The 21,323-nt window shown below is 41.0% G+C and overlaps 2 protein-coding genes, 1 long non-coding RNA gene and 1 pseudogene across 4 annotated transcripts; 1 reads left to right on the top strand and 3 right to left on the bottom strand.

The window, feature by feature from the left end:
* Window positions 1-275: 275 nt before the first annotated feature.
* On the bottom strand, window positions 276-10,513 carry LOC117850502 (phosphoinositide phosphatase SAC7). Of its 2 annotated transcripts, XM_072292767.1 has the most exons (19): window positions 10,151-10,513; window positions 9,978-10,069; window positions 9,693-9,750; window positions 8,235-8,291; window positions 8,115-8,148; window positions 7,917-7,997; window positions 7,691-7,797; window positions 7,267-7,353; window positions 7,040-7,117; window positions 6,534-6,604; window positions 6,363-6,461; window positions 5,769-5,868; window positions 5,094-5,202; window positions 4,937-5,009; window positions 4,345-4,438; window positions 3,356-3,448; window positions 1,666-1,732; window positions 1,064-1,222; window positions 276-667 (listed from the first exon to the last, which is right to left on the bottom strand). In XM_072292767.1, the coding sequence occupies exons 1-18, from the start codon at window positions 10,511-10,513 to the stop codon at window positions 1,092-1,094; spliced, it is 1,794 nt and encodes a 597-aa protein (XP_072148868.1). In that variant the 3' UTR covers window positions 276-667; window positions 1,064-1,091. The 2 variants fall into 2 exon arrangements, with proteins under 2 accessions (XP_072148868.1, XP_034588222.1); XM_034732331.2 differs by having other exon boundaries at window positions 276-1,222.
* LOC140222367 (uncharacterized) lies at window positions 1,887-2,849 on the bottom strand. The gene is made up of 2 exons (XR_011897794.1): window positions 2,350-2,849; window positions 1,887-1,964 (listed from the first exon to the last, which is right to left on the bottom strand). It is a non-coding gene; the product is annotated as an uncharacterized lncRNA (long non-coding RNA).
* A 4,697-nt stretch (window positions 10,514-15,210) lies between the features above and the next one.
* On the top strand, window positions 15,211-17,105 carry LOC117850294 (uncharacterized). The gene is made up of 3 exons (XM_034732120.2): window positions 15,211-15,416; window positions 15,824-15,978; window positions 16,076-17,105. The coding sequence occupies exons 1-3, from the start codon at window positions 15,303-15,305 to the stop codon at window positions 16,911-16,913; spliced, it is 1,107 nt and encodes a 368-aa protein (XP_034588011.1). The 5' UTR covers window positions 15,211-15,302; the 3' UTR covers window positions 16,914-17,105.
* A 2,871-nt stretch (window positions 17,106-19,976) lies between these two features.
* On the bottom strand, window positions 19,977-21,039 carry LOC117850547 (kiwellin-1-like; annotated as a pseudogene).
* Between the last annotated feature and the right edge of the window lie 284 nt (window positions 21,040-21,323).

Here is a 21,323-nt window from a genome sequence, read left to right as displayed (position 1 = left end):
TTGCCACCTGACCTCATCAGTTTTGCTACCTAGTCCCATCCCTTAGTTTTGTGCGTTTTAATATGCTTTGTAATGATGTTTTGTAGGGCATATATGATTTAGTATGTGTGCTTTTTACGTACACAAACGATACTTACCACCTAGACCACCCGTACTTAAAATTCCTCAGAAATCTGTCACGTGCACATTTCAGAATCAATAACCTATCTAAGTACTTATATAAACTTATGACATTCAAATGTTTTATACTTATTGTCTATTGCATTCCACAAGTGTTAAAGAACGGAATGTTTCCATAGTAAAGAAATGATGTTGCTTATCCATTAATTACAAAGAGTGTCAATCCATAAGATACTAAAAACTACATTGCCACCTAAAAAAGTTCTATACAACAGGGGGAAAATTCATCCCATGTGAATTTCCAGGTTGCCTACAAGAACAGATTTTAAAAACAAATGGGCATCTGACAATATAAGCCGCAGGAGTCTTGGTGCTCTGCATTAAGTAAATGTTAGGTAGTGTTTTGCCACTGGTCTCGTGCTTGCAGATGTATACCAGATAGCGCCTTTACACAGATCACACATGGTCTTCAGTTTTGTGCATCGACGGTGCAATCAGAATTTCCAGACGTTCTCTCCTACAAATCAACACCACCAAACAGTTTTCGCTGCAACATTACAACACCACAATGAGTTGTTCCTTCCAGAAGTCATTAGTTTTAACTGGTTCGTCACAATAAAATAAAGGCCGTAAAACATAAGCTAGCTAGTTCGAGTCAAGATACTATATTTGCTACGGTAAGAATGTCGGTGATGCTTTTTATGAATTATATGCATCAATTCTTTCCTTCCGTGAGGAAAGTATGGTAAGAACAACCATCATGAGAGGTTGAGCCAGATATATTAGTAGGTATAGTACTATGTGTACGAAAGCAAATTGTGCAGCAATGTGTAAAAGAATGTTAAGGGTTGAAACAAAATTGGGGAGGCCAGGTTCTTTACAAAAAGAATGAAATGAATAGAATCTTCAGAAAATTTGTGTCGTGACAAGTTGGCAAGCTCACTTGACGTGGAACGATCCCTCTGCACCGATCAATGGCGTGACTGGTAGAAACGGGGTCGATTGCAGAACATACGGCCATTGGTTCTTACATATCGTGATATGCCAATGCAAAGACCGGCCCACATAAGTGACAACACCAAGTGGCGAGCATCATTCCGTGCTGCAATGTTATAAAAGTAGTTAGGTGTCCAAATTTCCCAATGTGTAAATGTGTAATTATAGTTTTGTAAACATGTAATAGTTGATAAAAGACAATCTGCCTATTAATTCCTAGAAGCAGTAAAAGGTCTAAAGTATACTATAAACTAATCTAAAATTCAATTTTGTCAGTGACTTATATATGAACTTTTTATGCAGTTCCCCTTACTATCATCCGCTGAATATCAATTCCACAGTTGTTCTTATTAACTGTCTGTGAGACTTTGACGAAACTGCATTTTATTTATTTTATTTTCGAAGAAATTGTGTGGCAGAGAGAAAAGAAAAGTAACCTCAGGAGAAGGTTCATCATGGCACGTCAATATACAACATGAAACTATGGCTGGTTGATCATTATTTTTTTCAAAAAGAATAAAAATATCAATCTTTAGTCAGAAATCATACCTTGTCTTAGTGATATAATCATGAACGAAACAGCTACCAAAACCAATGCGAAAGCAAGACGGAATGACTGCAAAGCAAAAACGTAAGATTATTGTGCTGCAACGAAATTAACAATATGCCAAGTTCTAATATTTTTTTCTCTTAAAGTGTACCACGCAGAGAATATTGGAAACTAGTGTACATGGGTAACTGATAAGAATGTACCTTAGCTTCTAAAGAAGCATCCTACAAGAAAAGCCTTTATTATTAAGTACTCCCTCCATTCCAAAATGTCAATCCGTTTGGATGTAGATATTGAGCTGCTGGAATTGAATTGGCCACCAATATCAAATCAGCCTAGTTTTGCTATTGGGTTGCAATACCAAATCTGATGTTTGGATGTAGGTGGAATTGTTAGTTGGAATCTTATGAGGTGGTAAATCCAATTCATGTTTGGATGTATATAGCTTCGAATTGAATTGACTGCTTCTCCTCCATCTCCTCTCCACGCGACCTCCCGGTGGCAGCCGCGCTAGGACCGGGGACCCAACCTCCCACTCCTCCCCTTCGAGCAACCTGTGCTCGTGGCGCCCATGGCTCACGGTGGCACCCAGCACGCAGCTGCCGCTTTGCCTTTCGCAGCGGATGCACCCGCGGCACGCAAGGCAACTGTGCTTGTGGCCGGAGTTGAGGAAGAAGGCTCACCTGCAGCAAATCCAGCTCCGCCCCATCGGATTGAGGCTAGCCGGTAGCATCGAGCTCCGCCCTACGGAATGGAGGCTCGCCGACGGCGCATCGAGCTCCGCCCCTCCGGATTGAGGCTTGCCGGCGGCGCATCGAGCTCCGCCCCGGTCGGATTGAGGTTTCCTGACGGCAAATCGAGGGGAGGAAAGGGAGGGGAGGGCGGCTGCAGAGAGAGGGGGACGGAGGGAGGAGGGCGGTGGTGGCTGGCGTGGAGCAACGGCGGATGGTGTTCGACGGGTCGGAGACCAGCAACGCCCAGCGGTGACGATATTTTCTGCCCCGAGCCAATTCCTTCCAATACGGAGGGGCGAGCCTTGGTTTTGACAAAGTGGTGTTTTAGCTATGGTTGAATTCCATGGTATTGGTTCCAATATCAATTCTTAATTGCAGAAACATCCAAACAGCAGAATTGGTCAGGTCCAATGCCAATTCTCAATTCTTTGCTTCAATACCAACATCCTTAAAGAGGATTTGGTCTTGTCGCATGTCAAACTTCTATAACTTTGACAAAAATTACCTAAAAATATATTAACATCTACAATACCAAGTGAATGCACTATCAAGACATATTCAACTATGGATTTAATGAAACTAATTTGATATTACAGATATTGGTCCATTTTTCTATAAACTTGGTCAAAGTTAGATAACAGTGAGTTAGAAGAAACCTAAATCTCTTGCATTTTGGAACAGAGGGAGTAGCATAGACAATGAGAATATGATGTAAGTTGCCTAAATTGCTTAATTCATCTAAGAAAAGTTTATTACTTATTTCTTTTTCAATTGCAAGAACCTCACATGCTAGTTCCTTGTAATATTAATATTTTTACCAACATAATGCCAAAGAAATAATTATTTGAGAGGTAATAAGCATGGAGAACACTGAAAGAATTTACAATTAGGAAGTCATATTGTGGTGGTCTTATCTCGTAAAAGATTAATTTCAAGCAATGTCAATTGTACCCACCGCATAATTCTCCAGAAGTCCTGCTTTACTTGTAGGTGCCATGTCCCGTCTAACAGAGGAGATGTAATGTCCTTGAAGAAGATCCATGGCATCCTGTATAAGAAAACAAGTATGGAATAAGGAATGGCTACACTTTTGACCTTTTTTAATCCTGATGAATACATGTTTTGGTCGAGGAAAGCTATATCATAAAATTAACGTATAGGTACCCCTTATAAAGATGCCCCCAGCTGCATGGGGTTTGCCATATCCTGTACATGGGAAAAGAAAAGGGTACAAAGACTGCAGTGTATCCGGTGGAAATAGTCAAACTTCTACAAATGTACAAATTTTATTTTGAGCCGTCCAATTGTTTTCCAACGGACAGGTCCAAATGTCCCCTTGAACCATAGAACATATATAATTCATTGTATTTCTCCTGAACCATGGGACCTTCATCCTGAAGTTCCAAGCCCAAGCTAAAAATATGATTCAAATCACGAGGTGGGGACACTAGCTGAGATTTAAGACCATTTAAGAGGCAGTCTCTAGGAACGATTGAAGTTGAACACGTAGAATGGCTCATTGCAGGTGAGAGATGAACGAGAAGGAAAGGGCAATTTTTGAATGAACTAGAGGGAGAAGAGGGAAGCGGGTGTTAAGGCTGGTGTGAGGGACTGCTAGTCAAGAAAGGTGAGAGGAAGACATTTTCTTTTCTTTTTGCAAAATGTATAGGTAGGGAAAGGCATAACATGCCAGTGGTACATGACCCAACAGTACGAAATCAAAATTTGCACATTTCCAGAATTTCCAGCCAATACCCCTACAACAGCTACCCTCATACAGACCCCTACAGGAAAATGGTTGTGTGCATAGCGTTTGCTACGTATCCTGGAGAGCAGAAAATAAAATGGTACAATGACTCAAGTTTATGCCAACCCTACCCGTCGCATTGGGTACTATTTGTTTCCTGAACCAGTCATATGAATATACAAAAATAATCAAATTACCTGCTTAGTACCATCTACAAAATTGTTTAGGTAGTATCTAGCAAGTGCATTCCATAGATCATTTAAAATTCCCTGAGTAGTTCGTTTCCCGTACCTAATGGATAAGACAAATACAAAAAAAAAAAAAAATATGTCAAGATGCATCAACATAATTTTCCAACAAAAGTAACCTTTGTGATTAGCTGAACATTTTTCCTACCGTACAGCACCCATTAATTTCACACATAGTAAATATATTGTTTCTTTGGATTGTTTTCAATCAAAGATAAAATAGCATCCGAGCAAATAGCCAGCTACTAAAAAGGTAGTGGGTTGCCGACAATGATGTGAAGGGTGCACAGAAGTAGAAATAGTAAATTACTTAAGCCAGGGTTAGTGTCAAGCGAAACCCCAAAAAAGTCAGTTCAATGCAAGATCCCCACATCCATACAGTTTCTTAGAAAAAATTAGGAACTGAGCTACTAAAAGACAAGACGTAGAAATAATTAATTGCTTCAATTTGTGGGAATGGCAAAGGGAGGAAGTAAGAATGGCAACAATTGCAATTCACTTGAGAAATGAGAAAATGTGGAATTAGTTCTCTAGAAGTTACCGAACGAAGTCTCCTTTCAGAGCAGGAGTCCCAGAATACTGAGTGCTTATTGCATCTCCATGATTGGCCCACACTGAAATGAAGCACTATTGTTCATGGACATGTGCAGCCGGAGTATTAATAGGAACCATGATTAATAACTAGACGTGATACTTACAAACTTTATAATTTGCATCAAAATCTAGAAAGTTACTGACTGTATCATTAGCACCAAAAACACCTATTCGTTGGAGCTGACTTTCCAGAAGTTTTCTCCCAATCATACTCTGTTATTCATTATAGCAACTATCAGAGTTTAGATAAATACAATATTAAAGTTAGATAATAATGGACCAACAGGAGAGGATATGTCAACATGAAAGTACAAATACTTTTAAATTGGTCTGGTTGATGTTGTGTGCATAGACATATTTGAGACAACTGTATCAATGTTGAGGCATGTAATGGCTGCATCAATAGCATGTTTTGCTCAAGCAGACAACCATAGGACAAATTATGTGGCTAAACCAAAACAAGTACATCACCATAGATCATGCTAGCTTTGAAGGTAAAAGAATTCATAAGCAGCCTATCATTTCGTGTTATTTAAAGTTGTACACTATTTTTTTTGTCAAGGCATCTAACCTATGTTATACTAGAAAAAGAAGACAGTGTAGACCTTCACATCTGACCAATGTAACTATCATTAGTTTGTTCAAAAAGGCGGAATCAATAATGATGCCATATAGAGAAATTTGTATCAACCAAAGTTCCTCACTGACAAAAATTGATGGTTGATAACCTAAAGTTCCTTTTGAAATAACATAAGAAATATGAACTTGTAAGTATATACCTGAGTTACATTAGTACGGTCTAAACAATCGACACAATTTGTTCTGACAGTGCCAGTTTGCTGCTCAGTTTTCTCGCCTTTATCACTCAAGAGGAAGTACCTATCCAGAAATATTGGTAAGACCATGCAAATAGAACAATATGACACTTTTATAACAAAGTTCGATAATCATCTGATTAATGATATATTTCAGATCCATAATTGACTCTCGCTACTCTTACAGGATAAACAAAACCATTGATGTATATAACAAAAGAGACATAATATTCCACTACCTTGACTGAATATCAAAACATAAGAACTGGTAAAGGAAGATTTGTTTGCTAAACTAAAGCACGGAATTGTGGATATTTTTATATTTAGTGAGATTGAAAAATCAAAAAGACAATACCATATGTCAACCACACTCATTCTATCGCAAGCATGATGAACTGATGGTAAATATATAGCATCATCAACTGGCAGAAAAGTCAAAACGCAAGATACATATGCAACTGTAGAAATAAACACCGGAGGGAAGTGCAGTGGACTAAAAATAACACAAAAAGTACATGCTAAAAGTTGAAAATTAGTAAAGACATGTAAAGTACACACTTGTGCTTCTTGAGATAATCCTCAATTTGATCGTAGAGCTGAGAAAGACGCTCAAAGTGAATATGACCACATATTTTATGGAAATCAAAATGCACAAATCTGCAATGAGTGCATATAGTCCCGTTAGCATCTATAAACATCAAAAAAGGAAGTGACAGTGAGGGCAAGCACCTTATATCTTCACTAAGTATAGGTTCAATAGATTTTGCATATCTTTCATAGAGTCGACCTTCACCACCATGCTGAATATGATTTAGAAAGGTAAAAAAATTAATGTCACAAGGAAAGAATCAAGCCATCAACTATTTTTCATTAGGCTAACAAAGAAGCATATGCGAGCACAATTATTAATATGAGAAGGCAATCCATAAATGAATATTGATGACTCCTGGAATATGTAGTGTAAGCTGAAGGGGGTAACCTGTTGAATTTTGAGAAATGAAAATGCAGAACAAAATATGCAATGGGACTGTGGTAGTATGCAGAACAAATATGGCAGATTATTTCAATGAGTGATGGATTAGAAAAATATTTAATATGTTTAATGTACACTTTTAAAACCAAACACTATCATATAAAAAACCACAAATAAATAGGGCAAAAGCGTAACTGATGGGTGTTTTCTTTTTGCGAACGAAAACATAAGCTAGTTTGAAGTTCAACAGTTCAATACTTACTGTATTGACCAGATCAACAGCTACAACAGCCCCATATTTCTTTTGTAAATCATGAAAGTGCCGCTCAAGTACACGAGCCTGCAGAACAGGTATAAGGAAAAAAATAGAATTGGAAAGATTTTATTGCCTTGCATTCTAATGCACTAAAGGTGAATGTTAGTTAGGGAAAATGTTATTGGAGAACAAGATTATTAAAATTGAAAGAAGCATTAAGCGAGAGATCTTACCGCCTCTTCTACTCTTACAACATCAAAACCTGGTTTATATGTCAGGTCAACAATTTGCTCCCAAAGAAAAGGCATCGAACCTCGAACCTTGAAAAAACAAACTATTTTTACTAAATTTTTTAGGAGAAAATTTAGATAATAATTTATTATGAAGACTGACAGAACACAAACAATTTAGCATAATAAAACCATATAAGAAGACAAACCATAAATTTAATAAGAAAATACTACAAAACATTTTATCTGAGTTGTTTGAGGAGACAAGATTATATAATTACTTATTATGAAGATTGACAGAACATGAACAATTTAGCATAACAAAACCATATAAAAAGACAAAAGGGCAAGGAGGCTTGTAAAGGCCCACTAATATAATAAGAAAATACTAGAAAACATTGATTTTAAGTTATGCAACGAGATGTACCTGCACATAGGATGCTGTAAATCCTTTTGATTGCACGATTTGCTCTGATTCTACAAAATTTGCAGCATAACCCTCTGGATCTGCTCCTCGCCTCCACATCCGAGTACCTTTAGCAAAGAAGATAGTCTAAGGAGCTAGAAAACAAGTCCGAATTGATCCAATATTGTAAAAATGAGAAGAAAGGAAACAGGTAATAAAACTTATTTTGATGCTTGGTAATTCTTACCTATCCTCCGTGTGCACCTTCGTGCAATAAGAGTCACATTTACCTTTTCTGACCGAACTTCTGCATGGATGCTTTGAAAACCTATTATTTAGTTAAGTTGTAGCAACCCAAATTGACATATAACCCGCATAGAAGTATAGAACAACTAAATTTTAAACTAGTAAGATATCAAAACTCGTTATAGTTAACCAAGGATACTTCCTTGTATAACTGGTAACAAGTACTGGTGCAGCTGTCAAGGGAGAAAAACTAAATCAGAACTAGTGGTACTTACATCCATTTAAACTAGAAATAAAGTAAATAGAATTCTAATCTCACTTTGTTCTCAATAAGACGTTCCAACAAGTAGCCATTCCATAGAAATCTTGGTTCTGCCTGAAAAAAGAAATGTTACATATTAATCTTGTACATCTTGTAAGAGTAATCAGGAAATCATTACATGTTCAAAGTATTGCATACTTAATACACCTTGATTCTTAACAGTATAGCTCAGCCTTAGATTGCCACTGATCAATATGATAACAATTTTAACTTAGACCTAAGAACATTTACTATCTGTCCTAGATTACTTTGGTTCAGTATATAAAGAACATTAGTAGCATGGTATTCTTAGGACTTAAGAGCTAAATTTCATTACGTGGAAACCTAAATGTGAATGTATTGATACTTAGTCGATCCGACCTAAAAAATAAGTCACCTAAGGAATTTTAGGACAGATTAACAAGAAGGTAAAATGACCTTGATTGCCCCTATGTATTATGCATATTTGGTGCTATTTGACTGTCGCATGCAAACATGAACATGCACACATGCAAAATTGAGTATAATGACTTATTTTTTAGACAAATTTTGAATCGCAGAATCAATTGTTTTTTGGAACGAAGGGAGTAAATGGTACTTCAAAACCAAAAATCTTCTAGTGGACAATGTAATAAAAAAAAATAGTTATATATATATATATATATATATATATATATATATATATATGATATGATACAATTAAAAAACTCAACCATGCCCCTGTTAAGGGAGTACAAACCCTGGTTTAAGCCTAGGTATGTGAACTTTCTACTTGAGGCTCTACCAACCGAGCTACCACTTGGTTCTCACCTATACTATACCATATAGATGGTAAAATTGGTCATTTCCAAAACCAACCACTTAAAGATTTCATTTTTTGCTACTCTTCACTTAAGATGAGATAATTTTCAATCATTACTTAGTTGTAGCAGTATGCAACATGACAGCTCATTAAAACAAAAATCAACAAAAGAAATATCTTTTGTGTGTGCGCGCGCACGCTCAAATGTAGGTTTCATGCATTTGGTTCTTTCTGTTCAGATTTATTGGAGAGGTGCGCATGACCAGCTATTTAACATAGGAATCAGTCAAAATAAAATACTTCAGCAGCCCCCTAGCAAAGAACATAAGAACAGGATTTTTCCTTCCGTTTTTTTACTCCACATCAAGTGATGTTATTTATAAGAGTTGCATAATAGTTAATGCTGTTGTATGATATTCATTATTAATTTCTTCACATTGTTATCTTGATAAATATCGAAATCAATCGATCAAAACAAGTTGTATTTAGAATTTTGAATGAAATATGTAACTGCAGTAAGGTAAAAAATATAAATCGCAGCATGGAATCAAATGGAGAGGTAGATGATTCGAGGAAGAACTTTTCAAACTAAAATTGGTAGGGAAAAAAGAATGAAACTGTAATGCATCAGAATTAAGAAGACTCTAAGATTCCTTAGAACGGAAGCAGCAAACCTGTCTCCAAAGTGGAAGTGACTTGAATTCATCACCTAGTTCATGTAGCCTCTGCGAACTATAAAATAAGGGACAAAGATAACGACAGTGCAATTCAGTGACAAGAGAAGAAAATACAAAATGACCAACATTTGTACATCATACATTACGTAAATCAACAAATATCAATATTACCAGATTTGCTAGGCCATGCATATATTATTTGAAATATTCTCTAACACACAAGACTTATCAAAATGAATTTTAAAAGTTATTTTTCCTTCAAAACTAAAGTGTAATACTTACGTTACTGTTAAGTTGGAATCATAGGAGAAGTACAGGCCTATGGTCCTCTCTGCAGCATCCAGAAGTTCCAAAAATTCTGTGTCCATATTTTTCTGTTGATAGTTACTTGAATGATTAATATAATGCAATAGAGACAGAAACACTGTAATTGAAATAAATAAATATCATCATACCTGCTCAGCAGAAGCATTAATGGAATTATTGCAGCGCAGAACTCTTAGGCCTGTCACTTTAAAAACTGCATGTCCCAAGTAGGATCCAACACAATCACGGTCAGTGATCACTAGAAAATATGTCCCAACTTCAAGTTTGAGCACTCCTATGACACCAAACACTATTTGAACTTTTGGATTTGTAGAGGGACCACGCTGTGGCAACTCTTCCACTAGACTCATTGATCCATTGACCCGGCTAACTGACAAAAACAAGTCAGCAAGACCATCAACCGGTTCAAATACATATTGATCTGCAAACTCCCACAGCCTGAGTCTTGTGTGGAGTTTTGGTGAAGGACATGAGTTATTTGGCACATCCATGGTGGGATACCTGAAACATTGACCATGAAAAAAATATTTTAATGAAGAAAATATAGCAAACTCGTTCAAAGTAGTAGCAAATAAAGTTCATCTATTAAAATTGATGTGTGTAAAAATAAATAGAAAAATATCATAAAAATATATAAATATCTTGTACTGTGATCATGTTAAAATGATTGTTGTCAATATAGATGCCAGCATTGTGTCCACAACCTCCTGAGTAAGTTGTTTGGTTTAGATGAATACAAATACAGTCAGTAGGAAATAATGCTCTCAACTAGCATTGCTAAAAGAAATGTCTGATAAGTTCACATTTGCCATGTGCATTTGTGAGATGTTTACAACAACACAAGCTAGTAAACAAGTGGCCGCATCTATTGAGCTGGACAAAAGAGCTTTTGAGGCAACATAGGAAGAACGACTCTGAAAACATAGTGTCATACACCCTTCTACTAAAACGCCATCAGTAGATTTTATAAAATGCATTTAGTAACTAGCCGCTGCCCATAACCACCAGCAACTATGCTAGTAAGATAATTTGTTTGGAACAATGTGACATTAAAATATTTTTATTTCAAAACAATATCATGAGTTATCTGATCATGTATGCTCATGGACACAAAACAATTGAGCTGACAACTAATTGGACAAACAAAACCAAAGCAAGACACAAAGAATGTACATCATATTTAACAAAAATTTCCACCTATTCCCCCTCCATTACAAAATTTTAGGCGTCTTAACAAAAATGTACTCATTTATTTTCATAATATGCTAAAACTAAGTACTATCACCACCCTTCAGCATTTAATCTATGAGCTAATGCAAATAAAAAACCCAAAATAACATTAATGAAATTTGAAAGATTCCAACATATCTGCAGCCCCATGCCACTTGCCACCACCCAATACCAAGGGAATCAGCACCACCAAACGAAACAGAGGAAATTCTAGATGCCAACCATTCAACACCCCAAGCTCAATCACAGAACGTGCAGGGGAAGCCTAATTGTATCGTACATATTACCGAAGCGGCCGTGCAGGAAGCAGCTCTCCATTTGCTGAATGAATGTTGCGTGCAAAGAGAATCGAAATTACCGGATAGAACACGGCCAGCGGGAGCGAGGATTGGATCCCGGGGCGGGAGCAGTGGAAGACGTGATTTCGATCGGAGAGGGAGCAACTCAGGGCTGCGCCGCGGGTGAGAGGGTGGATGGAACAAGAAGAGGTGGCGACAACGCCCATGCAGGAGAAATAATCGCATCGAAAGGGAGGAAAGTCGGAATGCATGCGACTACACATCACCAAAGGCGACAAATCTGCCACTTGTCGCCTGAAGAATGGAAGCCGAAAAAGCACCATGGCCCATACGCGGAAGCAGGTCTAAATGTAAGTGTTTAATGGGCATTTGAATAAGCGAAGGAGCAATGCAGGTGAATAAATTAAAGCTCCGTGAGGTCACATGCATGTGAGAAGGTTTGATGAAAAAAGTGATAATAAGTCTTAAATGAATTGTTCAAATTAAATTCCGATTGCACCATACTGCTTCTTATCGTAAGATCTTCAAAACAAGATCACACTTGACTATGTTTAGATGATATTTTTTACAAAATTTTTTTATAAAGCCAAAACATTTTGACCCAGCTCAAATCAAGTCTGTGCTGGATCTGCTGGAGCGGCAGAAAGCACCTACACATGAAACACAGATCAATCCAATTCGGAGAAAAGGGGAAGTACAAATAAAATTTTCAAAAGGAGCTGCCATTGTTTGCCTTGGTGAAGGAGAGGGTGGAGCGTGTCACGCGTGCACCGTCGGCCTTTGCTGGCAGCAACTGGTGGTGCACACTATCAGAGGAGCTTCTTGTTGACGGACAATTGGTTGATATATAAAGATTCAAACATGATGATAATTGATAAGGGAGGGCGTCTGGGCTCCCTGCGCTTCAGGGTTGTGGGCTTACAGGTCCGCCGCATTCAGCGGATCGGCGATGTGAGGACGACCTCTGGCCCGTCGCCGCCGCAGCCTGTGCTGCAGCCGACTTGCTCTTGCATTGGACGTTGTCCCCGAGGGACGGAATCGCCGTGGCAGGCGTTGCTTTGAGGGAGGAGCGGAGCAGTGGACACGAGTGGCGGTGCCAAGACCCTTGCGGCGCGTACCAACGCTAATCGCAAGCGACGCAGCTGACCTTGCCGGACGTTGCTACAAGGATCGGACGCAGCTCACAAGCTGGACGCGCCTCGCAACTCAGATCAGACGGATGACTGCATCTATCCAATTTTGCTATCCTCCAAATCGGCAAACCTAAAACCTGCCGCTGATGGCGTGGGTACATGCAGCCGGTAGAGGGGTATACGCGGTGAGAAAAAACTCTGGATTTTGGCAGTCATTTTCCTTCTTGCGGTTTTCACACCTTTCCAACAATTTTCCACTATCTTTGACGTGTCAAGTGGGTCCAACGTACGTGAGGAGGGATACACGGAGGTATATGAGAAATGTTTTCAATTGTTTTGGATCTTATAGTAATATATAAGATTTATAGTATAAGATAAGATAAGATAGATATGAACCGCCATTGAAAATGATTTTATTTTCAAAATAATATTTTATATCCTTTTAATTAAGTTTAGTTTGGAAATGAAATTTTGTAGAGGGTATATCATGTCAATTCCCCATCTCTACTTAAATTCATAAGATGTTTGCAAACTATTTTTTTATAAGGGAAATTTTATGAAATTCAAGGTTTTACATCGAGTTGATCTTGGTACAAACTTCTTAAACTACAATCCCATCGGCTTCTGCATTAAGATGCACACAACCATAGAAAAGAGATTTAGCAAACTATTTAGGACTAATGAATATGGAATCTATATGACAAAGGGCAAACTTTTAAAAATAGATGCTTTGATCAACTTATTATGCACTATGTTCGTCCTAATATCCAGATATTTATACGGACCACAGCCTGCTCTAGCTCCGTGCCCGCTTGCATCTCTAGTCGTGGTACGAACGTTGCCAGCTGAGCAGAGTTTTCAGTTTGATTTGGTCATTGCCATCTGTCATCAATGTCAAATGTCAACTTAGCTAGGATAATAATACTATAAGCAGAAACTCCCGTATTCAACGGCCAATGATCCATCGGCTTTGTCTTTAGTGGCCAACAAGTTGGTGCCTGCATATTAACTGGGCCCCAATCTCTAGCCAACTGCATGCGGCGTCTGGTTTCTTGTTAAATGAGTCTGGCTGAAAATTTGTACCACTGCCAATGGAATCACCATATACATTCAGCTTCTTATTCTGAAAGTGACCACCGGCACTACTAAAACACAGTTTGTAACTCTTGAAGACAAAAATTGATAGCATAGTGGGATGATGATATATTTGTACATTCTCCCTAATATGGGTGGAAGATTTAGGACCTGTGGGAGATAGCGGTATTATCTCCCACTGTTACATGTTCATTCCTCGACGGTTCAAAACTAGCATCTCAGACAATTCTAAATAAGGTATTGTGTGGATCCATTGGTCCTAATACTTAGCTAGCTAATAGCAACACTGGCTAATTATTAGCAGGGTTCTATGATGATTCCATGAAAACAAGTTGCTTATTTACGAATCTGTAGATATATTAAGAAAACTACATGTTGACGTGAAAATGTGTCACATGACATCACACGAGCACGTTGCATGCACCTAGAGGGGCTCCTTGCAGTGCCCTACGATAACCAGCCAGGTTGGTTTGGGGCGCCCCAACAAAACTCCAAGGAATGCTCACCCGAGAGAGACCTCGTCGGGGTAAGCGCGGTTGCCTTAGACTCCACAGGTCAGTTAGGGTGCCTCCTCATGCTATGAGATGAGAGAAGAGAAGCACATGGGATTGGAAAAGTAGGACAAAGAGGAAAAAAAGTAAAAAGATAAAACATAAATGATAGTTTGGTTTTTGTGTCGATTGGATGTGCCCTCAATTGACCGCGGTCTTTATATTTATATTTATAGGATGGGAAGGATCTGCTTTATATTTATATTTATAGGATGGGAAGGATCTGCTTGAAGATCGTTTACAAATCAAATTCCTACAAATCTCCAATTCCTATTTGGTTTATGCGAAAACCAGCTAAGCATATTTGGAAAACCAGCTTAGCTGATTAATTAGGGGAAATCAGCTTAGCCTATTTGGAAAACCGGCTTAGCCAATTTTGATCGTCAACACTATAAATTATTCACACTTAGTACGATGAAAAAAAATTTGATACCAAAGTTCTAACTCTCGGTGAGATCTATTAATTTTATAGCTGACAACTTTATAGGTTGAGAACAGAAATGTGCTCGAGACTAATTGAGCGGCTGGTCTCCGTAAAATCTTATCAACTGTCATCTCAGAGAAGAACAAGAGATTACAGCTAGATGCAAGTACAAGTACACTAGCTAGAGAGGTTCATGGTTGCCGTTGACGCGCCGGCAGGACATAGAAATTGATTTTGCTGGTAGAAGAAAGACGCATGATTATTTTTATCATGTCAACTCCCCACAAAGAACCAATTATTGAAAGAACTACCAAGAACATGGCCAGAACATAATGGCTGTTTTATACTTAGTCTTATTTCCATTTGTAGCGACCTAACATTATTGGGTCGATGGACCTACGTTAGCAAATGCTGCTGAGCTGAGCTCTCTAAGGCTGGAAATCTGCACAATCTATATAAACACACATAGATTGATCTTACTAGAGACGGAATAGCCACGCCTCCCAGCATCACTTTTGTCTCTGTCGCAAGAAGAGAGGGGGACAAGGATGGAAATAAAAATAAAAATGGACAAGACGGCGATCATCGTCTCCTCGGTGGTCGGGTCTCTAGGGTTGTTGGCCGCCATCTTGGGATTCTCGGCAGAGGGGGCAAATTCTACTGTAAGAACTACTGATCCACCTAGCTAGTTTTGTACATATGCATTGCATGATTCTCGGCAGAGCCTTTTCTTCCTTTTATGGGCATGGTGCCAGAGGCGAACGAAGCCAGCATCAAAATGATGGTGGAACTCAAGCAACATGAGAAATATCCTTGTGTTCTATGGTGAAAATTAGTCAACTTAATAGCAAAATTTTGATGCACCCTGGTGCCTGTGCACCATGGCAGCATAACGTGGCTTCACCCCTGATGGTGACATTGTCTTGTTGAACAGTGTATGATAATATCTATATGAATTTATAAAAATCAAAATGATCTATAAATTGGGATGAAACGAGTATCTTGAGTGTGGTGTCAGTGTGGGTATATACGGGTATTACGAGTTACGAGTGCATCTACCCGCATGCAGAACCCTTCGCCCGGGCTAGGGATCTGCGCCGGCATCTTCCTGCTGGCAGCCCAGGTCACCGTCTCGGCGGTCAGCGGCTGCGGTTGCTGCAAGTCCCGCGCCATTCCTTCCGAGACCAAGCGGGTCGTCGGCATCGTCTGCGCCGTCGGCTCGTGGTGAGTGACCATCCGTGATCCGCCGCCTGATCTCGCCACGAACTATAGTCTATATACGAAGTAGTTGATGACCAAACCTTTTCGTGGTTGCATGCAGGATAGCGGCGGTGATCGCGTTCGTGCTGTTCGTGGACGGCGCGGCGGTGAACGCCAGCGGTTACTACGTCAAGGGCGGCATCTACGCCGGCGCGGGCGTGCTTGCCCTCGCCGCCACGGCGCTCGGCATCACCTCCTTTGTCATGCTGCGCAGTCAGCCGGCAGACGCGGCGCCGGGCCCAGACGTACCCAACAAGACGGCAGTCCAGCAGCCGGTCCACGGGATCCCAGTGATGGTCCATCCACAGCCACACTACACGCAGTACCCTCCGGCCGAGTCTGCTCAACCTGACAACCACAGGCAAGATCAGCTCCCTCCCACTCCTCCTCCACAGATGAACAACCCACATTCGCCTCCTCCTGCTCCTCCTCAAGGCAATGGATCCCCCGCACCGATCCAGCAGTTCTCTCCTCAAGGGTGCCCGGCGGACACGGCACCTCCTGCAGCGACCAACGCACCTAATAAACCAGCCGAGCAGCCGCAGACGCCGGCCGCCGGGGTTCCAATGGGCCAACCGCAGTTCCCGCCAGCACAAGCGTATGTGCAACCGCAGGTGCTGAATGGCACGCTGCAGGTACCTCAGGTAGGTGTGGACATTCCCGTCGCCCCTCCTGTTCTTCCTGCTGATTCTCCATTAGGGAACGGGCTATCACTTGCCCCTCCTGCTGCGCCTTCACAAGGGAACGGGTTATCAACAGTTATTCGCAACGAGTTTGCTAGGGCAACGATTAGATTGGCTGGGAAGGCAGCGGAGCATGCCCTCTTCGGCGATTACACGGTGACTGATCCTACCGGAGCTGGTGTTGGAGCTACAGATTGTGGGGATTCTGCTGTCTAATTAATTTGATGCGTTCTTGCTTATTATGCTGGTCGTCCACAAATTGGTCTTCCTTCTATGTTAAATCCAACTAATCGCTGCAGGCTTGAAGTATCGTCAAGATGTGTGTGTGTGTGTGTTTTTGGTTGTATCTGTAAGATGTATCTATCTCTATCTTTCGAGTGGAGTATTAAGCGCAACATTTCATGAACAGATATATGTGGCTGATGTCAATTTGCGAAGGTACCATACACGCTTCGTTGCTGGTCCAATATAATCTCTTGACTGCGTTTATAGAGATAGATTCATAGGAGTAAGTGTGTATGTATGTGTATATGAGTGTCTTCGAAGTATTTTCTATTTTGAAAAGCCTATGTTAACAGCCCATATAACCAAAGATAACATTACAATCATACGTGGTCCAAGCCCATTTCAACAGCCTCACTAGTAGAGAATTTGACTTTAGTCCCGGTTGGTAGGGTGCATATCTCCCGAAAATCCATCCGGGATAAACCAACCGGGACAAAGGGGGGGTCTTTAGTCCCGGGTCTTTTAACCGGGAGTAAAGGTCCCCCTTTAGTCCCGGTTGGTGTCACCAACCGGGACTAAAGGGCCTGCCACGCCAGGCGCGGGACAGGCCCTTTAGTCCCGGTTGGTAAAAGCAACCGGGAGTAAAGGGCGCCCCTTTAGTCCCGGTTGGATTTCCCAACCGGGAGTAAAGGGTTACCCTTTAGTCCCAGCTGAATTCCAACCGTGACTAAATGGCGCCCTGCATGGCACCTGCATGGCGCCTGAATTTTTCATGCATGCATCATATGTGAGTACCGCGGCCCTTTTGTTAACCTTTAGTAGTTGAGATTTTTTTAGAATGAAATCAACTAGTATTTAAACGAATGGGATTTGTAATTATACAATTACTATATATATACACAATTCTTATACACAATTCATATACACAATTCAACTAGTACAAATCGATCATAATTAGCGCGTATTATATATACAAATAAATCAAAGTATCTATCTACAATCTTCCCGTCGAGGTGTTGCTGATCGGAGTGTCTAATTGTCGTCCATCGTAATAAAATTCTCCTTTTGGATCTACCACCTCGTCCATTAGGAATCCAATGATACCTTCACATATTGCCGCTACTCTTTCTTCCTTCAAGAGTCCTTGTTGAATATTTAACATCTATAATTTGGAAATTTGTGAATGTTACATGAACAAATACATATAAGGAGCTAGAAAATAATTAACTAGTAATAGTTTTATTTTACGTACTTTAAAGTTGTGCGATGTCATCTTTAGTCCCTTGGGTCCCATAAAACTGTGCATGTGCTCACAGATGTAGTAGCCACATAGATTATTCCCGGGTTCCTGTCTTAAGCACTTCAGTGCGGAAAAACTAAGTTATGAAATATTTGTGTTATACAATGTAATAAATGTGCGGATTTCATACGTACCGGGAAGTCTGTGTTCCATGTAAGTTTTTCTTTGAATGGACCTTTGTGTGTCCTTATGAATTGTTTCCATGCGCTGCGGATTAGAATAATGAATGATATAGTGTAACAGGGATAAAATTTAGGAAACAAACTTTTGCATAGAGATAAAGGTCCAGAATTATTACAAGCCTAGCATGTCTTGCATTTCTTGGTACTCTACCGGATCTTTCCTCAACGAATCGAAGACAGTGACGTGGCTTGTTTCAGGCTCAATTACAATAAGGATCCAGTGGAAGCTGCGTGCGTAAAATGTTCATGCATATTAGAGCTAACTAATATGTAGAGATAAGGAAAAAGACATCGAAAGTAGACGGTATACACACACTTACTTGAAGTTGTATGGAAGTAGTATGAAATCCTTAAATGTTTGTTTGTCTAGGAAATTGTATACTTCCACCAAAGTTTTTTCCGGCGCTAATTGTATCTGTTGTTGGTTAACTACAGATGGATCCATGAAGCCTATATGTAGGTACGCCTCTCAGTGGCATGTCTGAATTAGCATCCTACATGAAATGGAAGACGAAGTTAGTACGGTGACGCACACCAAAATTTACATGTAGAGATAAACGGACATGTACAGAACCCAAGCGCTGATCAGAGAGACGTCCATGGCATCATGATGGTACACTTCGTATATATCCTTGAAGTCTAGCCACAGCACTTTCTCGCCTTCGCCGTGAAAATCTATCGATTTTACCTTCAGGCTGAGCATCTCCCTCGAGTCGGCGGATGCCATCATGTACCATTGATGGAATGCGTACATCTTTGTTGATAGCTTCCGTACCAATGAAGGCTTTACTAGAGGTTTACCTAGCTCATAAGGCCATCTCGGCTTAGGGGGCAGTGCAGTTGGCGTCTCAACTTGCCCTAGGCATTCATCAAGTCCCAGACCTGTTTCTTGCATGAACTTCAATACTTCTGCTTGTTGATCCAAGGGCATTGCTTTTACCTGTTGAGTGTCTTTTTTTGATAAATGACTGAGGTCGGGGACAGCACCGCTGGAAGATGACTTTCCTTTCCTTTTATCCTTTTCATCAGCCTTTACTAAAGCCCGTTCATAGTTTGATAAGAGTGGTATCCTTTTCTTGGCTCCTTCTTCCATCCTGATAAAAAAGTTTAAATCTCTTCGATTTACTGGCGGTGGCTCCATCTCCCTTGTTTTTTTTTCTTCGGCTTGTTTCTTGAACCACTCACTGGCCTCTGTCCTCCATTTTTTGCCTACCGTGGCGTACCCCCTTTTGTCCCGGGCCAACTTTAAACTGGGACAAAAGGGGGCGCATCGAAAGCCAATTCTCTACTAGTGTAATTAACATCCGAACATCCGATGTGACCCTCCTAAAGTTTAGGAATTCGTATCCAAACACCCTCTCAGTGCTTTGACTAGTGACACCTAACCATAAGAGCAATAAATGCTTCGATTAATGCTTGATAAAGAACTTGAGTGCTCACTTGCACTCAATCAAAGCTACTTGACGCTTTGATTATGTTTCTAGTTGTTTGTGCTTAGGCCAATTGTTGTTGTTGGGAAATTGCTGACTTGCCTCATGCTTGAGTAGCTTCTGCCATCGATCCGGTCTGAACCTGTGAGGCAGGCTGCTGAGCCAATCTTGCTTGCCTGCCTAGCTGCACCGCGCCAGCAAGCATCAATGCATCATATAGTTTATATATATCATTGGTCATCTCACGAAAAGTGGGCGTACGAGTTGTGCAAGAAACAACTATTGCAATTGCATCGCCAACCCCAAATTTTATTTGATTCCTTGGATGAAATCGTGAAACGTTTGATGGACTTCATGTAACATGGCACACAAGTTACCATGAACAGTGAAGTACATGTATACTGTACTAGTACAAGCTAGTACGTACGGTGGCGACATGCATGACTTGTTGCTGCGCATGCTCTTATTTACCAACCATCCGACACCGCGTAGTGCTCGTACTTACATATACGACGACGTGCGTGCGCCCGTTGATCATATTCACGCGTCGGACCACGTGACCTCGGCCTGTCCGTCGTCCTGGTTGAGCCCCAGCGCGTCCCAGACCGCCGGCGACCCGTCGCGTCGACGATGTTGTTCCGGCACGGTGGCTCGAAGTTGTGCTCCTCGTCGCACCCCGTCGTGGAGTCGCACTCGTCGGCGACCATGGCGGTGGCCGACTTGCCCGTGCTGGCCGCAGTGATCACGATGTTCTTCGTGCACCGGCTACCGCCGCCGTACCAGCCGGTGGAGAGCGCGACCACCATCTGGTCGTCGCCGTAGAACCGCCCCGTGCACGCGGACGCGCCGCCGCCGTCCCCGCCCTCTGCGAAGCTGTTGAGAGTGAGCGTGGCCAAGGTGCTCCCCGTGACGGCCGGGGAGCAGTCGTACGTCGTGTAGCTCCGCCCGTCCTGGCAGCACTCGGAGCCGTTCTCCGTGTTGCAGTTGCCGGATTGCCCGGGGATGGAGCCGCTGGGCTGGCACGTCTGGAGAAGGGAACGGTACGGGAAGGCTTGAGTCTGGCCTGGTTCATGGAGGATGACGAGAATCAGAAGAGGGATCACATAAAGGACACGTATAGCACTGGTGGTAGCCATGTCTACCTGAGAGCGAATGCTAGATGATCGAACTGGTGATCTGATCATCCTGCAGGTGTAGGCATCGAGACTTATAGCCGCAAGAAATGACTAGAGAACGTGTGGATCGGAACAGGGCGGACTTTGAGTTGCCTAGTATCCCACACACAACTCGATTAGAGATCACCAATAGCAGCCGTCTCCAACAATGCCCCCGACGTGCGGTACACGCACATTGGTACGACGACTTCTGCTCTCATGCATATAGTATGAACGTTTGACGATGTTGAGTGTTCTTAAAATTTCAGCTGATTGCCTAGACTATTGATTGGATCGGGATATATTCTCCTAAGTTTCTTCCTCTTGACGGCTGC

Source organism: Setaria viridis, chromosome 3 (assembly GCF_005286985.2).
Source record: "Setaria viridis chromosome 3, Setaria_viridis_v4.0, whole genome shotgun sequence".
Lineage (NCBI taxonomy): Eukaryota > Viridiplantae > Streptophyta > Magnoliopsida > Poales > Poaceae > Setaria > Setaria viridis.
The sequence above is the reverse complement of the archived record's forward strand: the minus strand, read 5'-3'. Positions and strand labels throughout refer to the sequence as shown.